General features: G+C 35.1%; 1 protein-coding gene across 2 annotated transcripts in view; it reads left to right on the forward strand.

Moving 5' to 3' along the window:
* Positions 1 to 13,863, forward strand: part of LOC145265363 (uncharacterized) — a 625,842-nt gene that overhangs the window by 406,853 nt on the left and 205,126 nt on the right. The window contains exon 1 of one of the 2 annotated variants that reach the window (XM_080121148.1): positions 3,388 to 3,681. The exons of the other annotated variant lie outside the window; for it this stretch is intronic. Coding sequence (XP_079977274.1) covers positions 3,517 to 3,681 — 165 coding nt within the window. The 5' untranslated portion in view covers positions 3,388 to 3,516. Of the gene's footprint in view, positions 1 to 3,387; positions 3,682 to 13,863 lie in introns of those variants that run through there. 2 annotated transcript variants of the gene reach the window in all.

The following is a 13,863-nucleotide window of genomic DNA, read 5'->3' on the forward strand; positions in this document are numbered from 1 at the left end:
TTTCTTTCTTTATTATTTGACTCCCCCTTTTCTTTCTTTATTATTTGACTCCCCCTTTTCTTTCTTTATTATTTACTCCCCCCCTTTCTTTCTTTATTATTTGACTCCCCCTTTTCTTTCTTTATTATTTGACTCCCCCTTTTCTTTCTTTATTATTTGACTCCCCCCTTTCTTTCTTTATTATTTGACTCCCCCCCTTTCTTTCTTTATTATTTGACTCCCCCTTTTCTTTCTTTATTATTTGACTCCCACTTTTCTTTCTTTATTATTTGACTCCCCCCTTTCTTTCTTTATTATTTGACTCCCCCCTTTCTTTCTTTATTATTTGACTCCCCCTTTTTCTTTCTTTATTATTTGACTCCCCCCTTTCTTTCTTTATTATTTGACTCCCCCTTTTCTTTCTTTATTATTTTACTCCCCCTTTTCTTTCTTTATTATTTGACTCCCTTTTTCTTTCTTTATTATTTGACTCCCCCCTTTTCTTTCTTTATTATTTGACTCCCCCTTTTCTTTCTTTATTATTTGACTCCCTTTTTCTTTCTTTATTATTTGACTCCCCCTTTTTCTTTCTTTATTATTTGACTCCCCCTTTTTCTTTATTATTTGACTCCCCCTTTTCTTTCTTTATTATTTGACTCCCCCTTTTCTTTCTTTATTATTTGACTCCCCCTTTTCTTTCTTTATTATTTGACTCCCCCCTTTCTTTCTTTATTATTTGACTCCCCCCTTTCTTTCTTTATTATTTGACTCCCCCTTTTTCTTTCTTTATTATTTGACTCCCCCCTTTCTTTCTTTATTATTTGACTCCCCCTTTTTCTTTCTTTATTATTTGACTCCCCCTTTTCTTTCTTTATTATTTGACTCCCCCTTTTTCTTTCTTTATTATTTGACTCCCCCTTTTCTTTCTTTATTATTTGACTCCCCCTTTTTCTTTCTTTATTATTTGACTCCCCCCTTTCTTTCTTTATTATTTGACTCCCCCTTTTCTTTCTTTATTATTTGACTCCCCCTTTTCTTTCTGGATTATTTGACTCCCCCCTTTCTTTCTTTATTATTTACTCCCCCCCTTTCTTTGTTTATTATTTGACTCCCCCTTTTCTTTCTTTATTATTTGACTCCCCCTTTTCTTTCTTTATTATTTGACTCCCCCCTTTCTTTCTTTATTATTTGACTCCCCCCCTTTCTTTCTTTATTATTTGACTCCCCCTTTTCTTTCTTTATTATTTGACTCCCCCTTTTCTTTCTTTATTATTTGACTCCCCCCTTTCTTTCTTTATTATTTGACTCCCCCCTTTCTTTCTTTATTATTTTACTCCCCCTTTTTCTTTCTTTATTATTTGACTCCCCCCTTTCTTTCTTTATTATTTGACTCCCCCTTTTCTTTCTTTATTATTTGACTCCCCCTTTTCTTTCTTTATTATTTGACTCCCTTTTTCTTTCTTTATTATTTGACTCCCCCTTTTCTTTCTTTATTATTTGACTCCCCCTTTTTCTTTCTTTATTATTTGACTCCCCCTTTTTCTTTCTTTATTATTTGACTCCCCCTTTTCTTTCTTTATTATTTGACTCCCCCTTTTTCTTTCTTTATTATTTGACTCCCCCCTTTCTTTCTTTATTATTTGACTCCCCCTTTTCTTTCTTTATTATTTGACTCCCCCTTTTCTTTCTTTATTATTTGACTCCCCCCTTTCTTTCTTTATTATTTACTCCCCCCTTTCTTTCTTTATTATTTGACTCCCCCTTTTCTTTCTTTATTATTTGACTCCCCCTTTTCTTTCTTTATTATTTGACTCCCCCTTTTCTTTCTTTATTATTTACTCCCCCCCTTTCTTTCTTTATTATTTGACTCCCCCCCTTTCTTTCTTTATTATTTGACTCCTCTCTCTTTCTTTCTGTCTTTCACTCTCTCTCTCAATCTCTCTCTCTTCACTCTTTGTTATTCTCTCTCTCTCTGTTTATCGCTGTCTCCATATCTTTCACTCTTTCTCTTTCACTCTTTCTTTCTTTCATTTTCTGTCTTTTTTACTCTCTGTCTCTCTTTCATTTGACTCCCCCGTTCTCTTTCTCTCTGTCTGTCTTTCTCTTTCTTTCCCTATGTCTCTCTGTTCTTTATTCTTTGTCTCTCTCGCTCTTTCTCTCACTCTTTCTCTCTCACTGTCTTTCCCTTTCTATTTCTTTCTCTCTGTCTCTCTCTTTTACTCCCTGTCTGCTTCTCTCTTTCTCTTTCACTTGCTCTCTTTCAATCGCTCCCTTTCATTCTTTCTTTCCCTCCTTCACTCTCTCAGTCTTTCTCTTTTACACTCTCTGCCTCTCTTTTTCTTTCTCCCTTTTCTTCGATCTATACCCTTATCTATCTATCTCTCTTTACTTCAATCTCTTTATCATTATATTTTCATGTCCCTCCTCCTCCTCCTCCTCCCCTTTTACTTCAACAGCTCCTCTCAATCTCTCTCTCCTTTTGTTTATTCTCCTCTTCGTCTCTTCTTTCTTTGGTCTATTCCTTCCTATATCTCCCTCTCCATCGATATATTCCCCTCGCTCTCTCTCTAATCCGTTTCTTTCTGTAAATGTACGTATATATATATATATATATATATATATATATATATATATATATATATATATATATATATATATATATATATATATATAAACACACACACATATATTAAAATATAATTCTCTCTCTCTCTCTACACACACACACACACACACACACACACACACATATGTATTAGTACGTTTTTAAAATATATATGGCAATTGAGCTACACATATTTTCAAAACTTACTTCCTAGCTCTACTTACATATTGAGCACTGTCGAGGTAATGAAAATATTGATATAAACTTTTATAAAGGTACATAAAATTATATATATATATATATATATATATATATATATATATATATAGAGAGAGAGAGAGAGAGAGAGAGAGAGAGAGAGAGAAAGAGAGAGAGGGATGTTATTTTATTTGTTTTTGTGATACGTTTGTGAATGAATTCGATTATTTATACGAAAGTGCATTTTTACCTAAATGCGAGTTGGGAATAATTTTCCTTTTGACCAATTTGGTATCCCCAAATAGGGAGCGTCATACACATGCCTAATCTGTCGGGTATATACACGCGCGCGCGCTTGTGTGTGTGTGTGTGTGTGTGTGTGTGTGTGTGTGTGTGTGTGTGTGTATAATATTATATATGTATATTTATATATACACACACATGCTTAATCTGCCGTATTTGATCCAATCAGAATTATTTTCTCTTTTCTCCCACCCAGCTTCTCTGTCTCTCTCTCTTTCTCTCTCTTTCTCTCTCTCTCTCTCTCTCTCTCTCTCTCTCTCTTTCTCACGGTATGTTTCATCTATCAATTTTTAACTCATTCTGAAAACAAACAAAAACTGCGTAAGACGAAACCAGTTTCAGTTAGTGTCGAACTCGGAGTTAAACTGCGTACAAAACAAACAATCAATCAATCAATCAATCAATCAATCAATCAATCAAACAAACAAATAATGGAGTCACCCACTGAAGATCTTTCCCTGGACGACTCACCCGTGGACGACGACTCACCCGTGGAAGATTCTGTTTCGGAGGACTCACCTGTGGAAGATTCGCCTCCTCCATCACCAAAGCAAAAGCCGATAATGCGATGTATTTCACAGCAAACTTTTGAATTGGTGAGCTTTTTTCCCCCGTCTTTTTTTATTGTTGCTATTTACTTGTCTCCCGACGAGGGCGGTTTTTAATGTAGGGAAAATCCAGCTTCCCCAAAAGGGGGCACTCTGAATAGGAACAAAAATTAAAATTGTCTCGGTCATAAAGGATTTCTCGTCCACTGACCGAGGACAGCAAATGTGAAGGATAGCATCGGAACAGATACTACACTTTATTCCTAGCCAAAAGGCCCGTCTTTTTTGTTGTTGCGCATCGTTTGTTGTCAGCAAAAACTTCTCGACAAAACAATTGTAAATTAGATTTCAGGTACTTCTACAGTTTAATCAAGACATTAAAAAATGAAAATATCGAAAAAAAGGTTATATTGCACGTATTCGTTATGGAATAAAGTTCTCCGAAAAAAAAAAAAATTCACTTAATTTCATCAAGTAGTTTTTGTTTTACAGCGAAAAACTATTTGTTGTGATACCGAGGAAAAGGTTTGAATTTTAGGGAGAAAAGCGAGTAATAAAGATGGGGAGGGAGTGTCGGTGCTTTAAACTGAGTTATCTCCCTGTGGCGTGTTAAAAAAATTCCAAGATGGTTGACTTCAACACGCTCTCATAAAAACGTGTTTTTCCGCTGTAAACAACAACAACAACAACAACAACAAAAACTACTCGATCAAATTAAGTAAATTTTTTTTCGGAGATCTTCAGTCCAAAACGGATACGTACAATATAACCTTTTTTCGATATTTTCGTTTTTTAATGTGTTGATTAAACTGTACAAGTACCCTTAAATTCTAATTTTATGTTATTGCGATAATTGTCTTTTTTTTTTTTTTTTTTTTGTATTGACTACGAGTCTTCATATTATCAATGGTCAGCAGGGAGACCCGACTTTTTCCGTGGTTGAATGATGATCAACAAATGTTCCACCCTCCCATACTTTCATTGTCATCGAAATCGCCCATTTTTTAATCAAATCGATTGATTACCTGCTCTAGTTAGGGACCACCCCCCCGAAAAAGTTTCACATGCCTCACCGTAGTGACTTAGTCCACAATACATTGTAGTCTACATTGCACTGTAGCGAATTTACTGTTGATTTTATGAAATTATCTGTATGTAAATTGCTTGAATTAAATTTTAAAATGCAAAAGTCAAGTATCATGGTTCAGTTGGGCTCTCAACAGAAATATTCATTTCGAACGCGCCCTGTCTTATAACGGGTGCTTTTATAGGCTGGACTTTTCTTGCTTGTGTGGTGGTAAAGCTTCTCGAATGCACTCGATTTTTGATACTTATCGAAGACATTCTGATACAAAACCTACACAAGAACACTCCCAGACACATAAAATAAATTGTGTGAAATTTTTTAAAAAATCAGCCGGGCCGTTTCTGAGTCCATAGGGAACTCTCTCTCTCACACACATACACACACACACACACACACTATCTCAACAACCGTTTACCATTGATTTCTTGCTGATAATGAATGTTGGCCTTATCTTCCTCTAACAGCGGGAAGATTAGACACAAGATTTAGTGTGGTTTGGAAAGTGTGGTTTGAAAAACCAACACCATAGAGGAAGAGCATCTGCTCAAACAAAAATTGCCTGCGCAGCCCTGTCGGCATTCTTTTGTACGAATGCCTCAGGCGACTAGTAATAAATTAACCCCTTTTTCAAAGTGCGAGAAGGTAAAGCCTGGGAAGGTGGACCACCTAGAACTACATAGGAGCATACTTCAGACTGACAGCAAACAAGGCAATATGAGCACAGAATGGTCAAGGCTCAGTTGGTCCGACTTAGCCACCGCGAAGGGCAGCTTAATAAGTCTCCTTAAGTTTCTTGTACTCTCTGCACTTTTCCAATGAAGACGTGGATGCTACTCTACCTCCATAATCCTCTAATCCTCATTTTTTTTTTTACTCAGAAGATATTTTAACATGAGTGATTAGCAACTGCTTTTACCTGGAATCTGAGTGACAAAAAGTTTCCCTAGATATCCAATGTTCTCCGTTTGTTTCGATAACCATTTTGGATCATTTTGCCTTATCACAACAACCGTTGACGATTCATTTCTCACTGATAATGACCGTTGGCTTATTTTGGAATTTGAATGGCAATAATCCTCCCCAAGATTACAGTACACTCTGTGCCCTTCCAGTTGAGGTCTTCAATCATTATTTGCATTATAAGGACTACTGTTCTCATCTTAAGTCTTTTTTTACGATATTTTGATCGATGCAACCTCCTCTAACCTTCTTCAAGTGTATTTTATCGAACTTCTTCATTTACTCACATAAATTTAATATACAAAAGTATAGATTTATGCGTAAACTCTAAGTATTTACTTCAAAAGTGCTCAATACGTAGGTAGAGCTAGTTAGTAATTTATAAAATATATATGGCAATTAAGTTACACTGAATATTCGGCGTTTCATCCACTCTAGGATTCCTCAGGCTTATGCGCATAAGCCTGACGAATCCTATAGTGGATGAAACGCCGAATATTCAGTGTAGCTTAATCGCCATATATATTTTATAAATTACTATATATATATATATATATATATATATATATATATATATATATATATATATATATATATATCCTAGCAAAAGTACCCGTCGTTGACTGGGTTCAAAAACAGCCGACAGAAAATGGACTCTGATTCATGAAAGTATGATAGGTTATGAAAAGGAAGGGTTGTAAAGAGATAGCTTCGAATTTGAGGGTATCAAAATCAAAACAAAATATGATGAAAGCAAAAATAAGATAGATAAACCCCATAATTTATTATACCATACCTGTTCACACTGAAACACTTATCACAGTATTCTGTGGATCTATATTAAAAAACCTTGTTAAACTTTGTCACATATTTCCATTCTATGGAGGTCAGGCGTGAACGAACACCCCATAATTTTATTATACCATATTTCTTCAAACTGAAGCATAATTATCAAAGTATACTTACGCAGATAGATATGAAAAGTCTTTATTAAAGTTTGTGCCTATTTCCATTCTATGGAGGCCAGGCGCGAATGCAGACCCCGCAATTTTATTATACCATCCCTATTTAAGTTAAAACATACTTATCAAAGTATTCTTATGTACATCTATATCAAAAACACTTGTAAAGGTTTTTTTTTTAATTTTTAAATTTTTTATTTCCATACTTTGTGGACCAGGCGCGTACGCAGACCCCACAATTTTAATGAATCATCATTATGCCAGATCAAACATACCCATTCCTGTGTCTCGATACATCTTCTATCATTATATGTGATCAGTTTTCTATAATAGGCAACCATATAGGAGCCTATTCGTGACCAGACACACACTCAGACGTTCAGCTTTATATTATATATATACATATATATATATATATATATATATTGTTCGATTGTTTTTTTTGCTCAATTTTTTGGGCCATTTTATTTTTATTTTATTTTTTTAATTGCCAGATTTATATAAGTTCCTATAATTTCATATATATATATTAGTGATGGGATGATTCCAATATTTTCCCGATTCTGATACAATTATCGATTCGATTCTTTATAAATCTCTAAATATTTAACTATAAAATTGTTATTTTGTCCTGATTACTGTAAAAACACATCTTAAATGTGCCGATATTTTCTCAAACGTAAAAACACACTTCTGAGGGGGTTATCTAGAGATTTTTGGCTTACTGGGAGTTAAAATCAATAAATATTTATTATTTTATTATTACTACAAACAGTGGAAGATGTTTCTTAAACCAAAATCAAATAAAAACGATAGTTGAAGGAATCGGTTTTGTCATCGGAAAATAGGCTCAAATTTTTCCGATTTCGATACGGATTCCCATACTCCAAAAAGCTCCGATTTCTCCTATTCCTGATTTCTCCGATTCCTGATTCCGATTAATCATCCCAACACTAATATATATATACATTATATATATATATATATATATATATATATATATATATATATATATATTATATATATATATATATATATATATACATATATATATATATATTATATATATATATATATATATACATATATATATATATTATATATATATATATATATATATATATATACATATATATATTATATATATATATATATATATATATGTATGTATAAATATATGTATGTATATATATATATACTAGCAGGGAGACCCAGCATTGCCTGGGATTGAATGATGATCAACGAATGTTTCACACTCCCATATTTATCTTGTCATCAAAATTGGTCAAGTCGCCCATTTTTCAATCAAATCGATTGATTTTCCTGCTCTAGTTGCAGACCCATCACGATGCACAGGGAGAGTGCTTCACATGCCTCCTCACAGTGATTTAGTCCACAATACATTTGTAGTCTACATTGCACTGTAGAGAATCTAATGTTGATTTTATAAAATTAAATTTTTTATAAAATGACTTAAATTAAAGTCGTTGTTGATGTTGATGATGATGTGGGGGGGGTGCTTTTGTTTCACATCAATGTTTAATCCGGGGGGTGGGGACAGGGATTCAGTTTTATGAAAATCTAATATATAAAAGGCAAAATGTATGTGTGTGTGTGTGTGAGTGTGCGTTTATATGTCTCGCAAAAACTTTTGACAGAAGCGACGGATCCTGGAAATATCGGTATCGTTTTAACCTTGATCCTTCGAAAGACAAACATCGAAAAATTGGCCGAAAACGTTAATTCCTTCAGCCTCTATTGGGCACTTCTCTACAAGGAAGGGTCGATTTTTGCACCGATATTTTTGAAAGTCGCCATCCTCTGTTTTCGATTGACTAGCCTTAATTTAGATCTTCGCCACTTCTGGTTTGGCAAAGACGTCACGTTTTTTTTTTTTTTTCACATTCTTTTCCTCTTTCGTGGTATTGGTTCAAGCCTGCCTACCTGCCTACTGCCACATTTTTTTTTTTTTTTTTTTTTTTGCTCAACACACACCTCGAAACACCCGAGCAACACCGGGCACCCAGGCTAGTTTAATAATAATAATAGATATAAAATATGATTTAGTTTCATCAGACTGTCACAGTAAAATTTCAAAGAGGTAAAATCCGGACAAAAATTTTGAGATGAACTTATTTTATTTTTCAGAATTTTTGCGATTATTCGTATTATTTAGACTCTTTCGATTACTGTTCTCATCTTGAGTGTCATTTTCACATTGTCGGACTCGGGAATCTTTCTCTCAAATTTGGGAATTTTTTTTATCGAACTCGAAAATTTTACTGTTGAACTTGAGAATCGTTCTGTTGAACTCTGAAATCCACATGGAATTTCAGATGGAACCGTTTTTTTTTTTTTAATTTTACATAGGAGTCACCACTTATCAAGGCCTGGAGGTAACTCGAGGATAAGTGTTAATGAGTGTACAGTAGTCAATGGGACAATATCGTAGTAATCGTTAGTAGTAGAAATTTGGTAAATTGGATTACTTAAGAGAATGGCTCATCAAGAATTTGTTTACATTGAACTTGAAGACAACCGGATTGTAGTCAGTTGGAAAACAGGCAAACGGAAGAGAGTTCCACAGGCGTGTAATTCTAAGAAAGAAGCTTGTTCATGGAATATATGTTTTCGTTTAGGCACAGATAAAGAGTGGGGGAAATTATTGATAGTGGTTTCAGCTAGACGGGTGTTTTTCGTGAAAGTTTGGCGAGAGGGGACTATAGATTGGCGCTCAGAAGAGCTTTCTATCAAACTTGGGAATCTTTTTGCCAAACTTTGGAATCTTTGTCGAACTTGAAAATCTTTTTTGTTGACCTCTGGAATCTACACGGAATTTCCAACAGAGCCCTTTATTTAATCTACAGTGGATAATGTTCCCTCATTCCGTCAGCGACAGGACACAATACGAGCACAACCTGTCATTTGAAAATTCAAATATTTCAGACTTACATTAAAATTTTTCAGACTTACATTAAAGATTCCTTAAATTTCAGTTGTTTCTTGTAATTAACTTTGATTAAAATTGGAATAAGGATTCTAGAGTTAAGGTTTAGTATCATTATATCTTGATTTTATTCACATAAAAGGGTATAAAAGTGATACAAAATTTCTGGGACGGGTCAAATCAGGTTGCTCCGAAGGAAGAAGTGTCAAGGTATTTAATAATAACCAATGCCTCCATTCAGTCTCGAAAGACAAAGGATATCCTCGTAGGGGCAGCTGTGCATGTAATTATGAGGCAAGGGTTGCGCAATCCTCAACCACACCTCTCCTTAATCGGCACTGCTTGAGTGCAGTAGCTAGGAGAAGACCAAGACAACTGAAAACAATGCCGAGATAAGCGGAGAACACATACAGCACCTGGAAGTCTCAAATGGTCACCCATTTTAGTACTGACCAGGTTCAACGTTGCTTAGCTTCGGTGATCCAGCGGGAACCTGTGTGTCAACGTGATTATGCCGTGTATAATAATAATAATACGTATAAAATATGATTTTGTTCGATCGGACAGTCCCAGTTTACGTTAAATTTCAAAGAGATAAAATCCGGACCAAAATTGTAAGAAACTTATTTTTGTTTTTGGAATTTTGGAGATGAGGGTTGGTTATTCGTATTATTTGGATTCTTTGGACTACTGTTCTCGCCTTGATTGTTATTTTCACATTGTCGGACTCCAGAATCTTTCTGTCAAATTTGGGAATCTTTTTATCGAACTTGAAAATCTTTCTGTTGAACTTGGGAACTGTTCTGTTAAACTCTGGAATCTGCACGGAATTTCAAATGGAACCCTTTTTTTTTTTTTTTTTCTTTTAAATCTACAGTGGGTAGCGTGTTCTCGTTCTGTCAGCCAGAATCAGATAGAAGTTCTAAGTAATTCGGAATTGTATTTTTGAGTGTCGCCCGCACTGGGTATTGGGCCTTCAACATCCAGATGAGCGTAACTCACACGTGAATTTACCAAGTATTTTATTCACTATGCCACGGGTCTTTGTGAGTTTGACAAAAAGAGTTCCGACAAGATACACCTGAAGAAGCCCGGAGGTTACATCGGCCGAAACGTTGTATACATTCGAGATGAGAGTAGTAGTCCGGAGAATCCAAATAATATGAATAAGCTTTTCTTTATGATTCCTTTCACAGCACGAGGATGAAGAGTCAGCTGAATAACAAGCAACTGTTTTTTTTTGTTCTTCCACAAAAACTCGAAATACCACTTTTCCAGAGAAAAATAAGAATCTCTTTATATTTAGAATATATTTATACTTAGAATCCCATTTACATTTTTAAAATTTTTATTTATTCATTTTTTTTTTTTTTTACTACTGTTTTTCACTATGAACACAAATTTAGAATCATATTTACATTTTCTTTATTTTTATCTATCCAGTTTTCTTATTACTATTTTTCGCTATAAACAAGGAATCTTGTCACTCGAAACGTGAAGGAGCCACTATTTGATGTCATGTCTTACATGAGACTGTAGGGAGTTGAGCAGCAAGATGTTGGTTCACATTACATTCAAACTTCTGCAAGTTAGTATAGTCAAGGAAGCAATAAACAATGAGGGGATTTCAATGTCTAGTAATGTGAGCTATTAGAATAGAAAGCTTTTGAGCATCTAGAGACCTCAACAATGAAGGGGCGGGATTTTGCTGTAACGTGGTTGTTACGCTTTACTTTCATTCAAGCACAGCCGTAGCCGAGATTGAACTCACTACATGAGTTTGTAGTGTAATTCGAATCTTGTTGGTAGCTGAATACTTGACGCTTCGCCAGGGCTATCAAAGGTATTTTCTATCGTAACGCCATCACTAGATGGGTTGCGTACCCTGGCTTAAGAGAGTCTCATCTACCCTTGAGAGAAGGATAGACCGCGTCAGTTTCTCAACCTGGTATTTTAATTTGCGGTACATACAGCGCCTCGCCTTCCCAAATGGTCACCCATCTGGTACTGGTCAGACTCAACGTTGCTTAACTTTGGTGTGTCAATGTGATTGTGCTGTATACACTTTACTTTAGTGATTCATAAAAATAAAACTGGAAATAAATAAATAAAAATCCGGGTCTGTATTTTTTTCTTTTTTTATAAAGGCTTTTATTAGCGTTACTTTCCCATCTCGACACCACTTAAAAGTCTCTCACTATCGTCCATCTTATTTGTTTTTTTTTACATGGTAGTCACCACTTATAAAGGCATGGAAGCCACTCGAGGATAAGCGTTATTGCATGTAATCAATGGGATAGTATTGTAGTAATCGTTAGTATCGGAGATTTGATAAATTTGATTACTTAAGGTGGCGGGTTATCAGGAATTTGTTTATGTTGGACTTGAAGACATCCAAGTTGTAGTCAGGTGGGAAACAGGCAAACGGAAGAGAGTTCCACAGGCTTATTTAGAATTACATTTAGTTAAAAAAAAAAAAAAATTATAATAGTAATCATGGAACGAGGATGTCATATTCCAAAAATCGCAAAAATTAATTTTTTTTATTTAGAAAATCAAATTTTTAATGGTTAAAAAGTTGTAATTATTTTGAATACAACCAAATTTTCGTAGTCAAATTGAATTGTCGCCCTTGAATGTTGGCAAATCTAAAACAATATGGCCATGTCTTCCTAATATAATTTGATTTTCTTAATTAAAATAAACACTAGTTTTTTTTTGTTTTTTTTTCTTACATGGAGATCACCAATTATTAAGGCCTGGAAGCCACTCGAGGATAAGGGTTATTGCGTGTACAGTCATCAATGGGATAGTATCGTAGTAATAGTTAGTATTGGAGATTTGATAAAGTGTCTTACTTAAGGTGGCGATTCATCAGGAATTTGTTTATGTTGGACTTGAAGACATCCAAGTTGTAGTCAGGTGGGAAACAGGCAAACGGAAGAGAATTCTACAGGCGTGCACTTCTAAGAAAGAAGCTTTGTTCATGGAATCTACGTTTTGGTTTTGGTTTTGGTTTTGGTGCGGATAAAGATATCTTGCCTGCTGTACATTTTTCTTTTTACTCCAAACGCATCGCCAGTCACAGCCTGTCCATTCTCATTATCGACTTTACACATCTTTTTTTCTTCGACATCGACTTTTTTCTGTCGACCACGTGGTGTATTTTTTTCCTTATCTTTCTCCTTTTTCTTCTCGTGCACACTTTCTAATTTACATATGTGCATCTTTTAGCTACTGCTGCTGCTAATCTTTTAGCTACTGCTGATACTTTCACATCGAGTGAAAGTTGAGTGCTGTGCGTTCACCATAGCACTTTCCATGAAATTACTTGTAAAAAAAAAAAAAAAAACATTTACAAGGATGTGACAGTGCAGCGATGGGACAGAGGTTGGAGCTTGGGTGAGAGTGCGGAACCTATTAAATTATTGTGTGTCAGGCGCCATCAAGCCAAAATATCATCTAACGTTTTTTTTTATTTACTTTTTTCAAAACAAAAGAATAATGATGATGTAGGTTTAGCTAATAAGTATATATGATTCAGAATTATCTCTTCCCCCTCCTCCTTAACCCTAACCCTAACCCCCTCCTCCTTATCATCCGGATTAAGCACTGAAAACAAAACCGCGCTTGGTTGTCCCTTTATTTTATAGCATTCTTCCTCTGCCCGTCACATACCCTTCTCTCTCTCTCTCTCTCTCTCTCTCTCTCTCTCTCTCTCCTTCTATCTGTCACTTTCTCTCTCTTTATGTCTCTTTCTCTTTTTCTTATGTGTGTGTGTGTGTGTGTGTGTGTGTGTGTGTGTGTGTGTGTACGGGGCGGAACAATAAAGTTTGTTGCCCTAAAGAAAACAACACTACAGCTTTATTTTAAAACTTTTATTGAAAAAAAAAATCAATTTAGGTAACTTGATTATGTAATAGAGCTGACATCTATTCAATGTAACTACCTTCAGTCTCAGTCAACGCCTCAATACGGGTCCGGAACTGGGAGCATGCCTTTTCAACAAGTGGCCGCAAGATCTCGACGAATACTCAGTAGATAGCAGTGATTAGGCTGGCTTTGGTGTTGTGGGAGGTCAAGTTGGTGATGTTCTCGACGTATGACCAAACAAAGTAATCCAGCATGTTCAAGTTGGGGGTAGGAGGTGTGACAATCGGAGAAGGGTACAAAGTCGTAGTACTCCTTCTGAAGCAAATGATGATGATTGGAAAATGTACACATTTCATGATCAGGATTGTGAAATCGATAGTTCAAACAATGCTTTCACTCCT

Source organism: Euprymna scolopes, chromosome 40 (genome assembly GCF_053919585.1).
Source record: "Euprymna scolopes isolate OS-2025 chromosome 40, ASM5391958v1, whole genome shotgun sequence".
Taxonomy (NCBI): Eukaryota; Metazoa; Mollusca; class Cephalopoda; order Sepiida; family Sepiolidae; genus Euprymna; species Euprymna scolopes.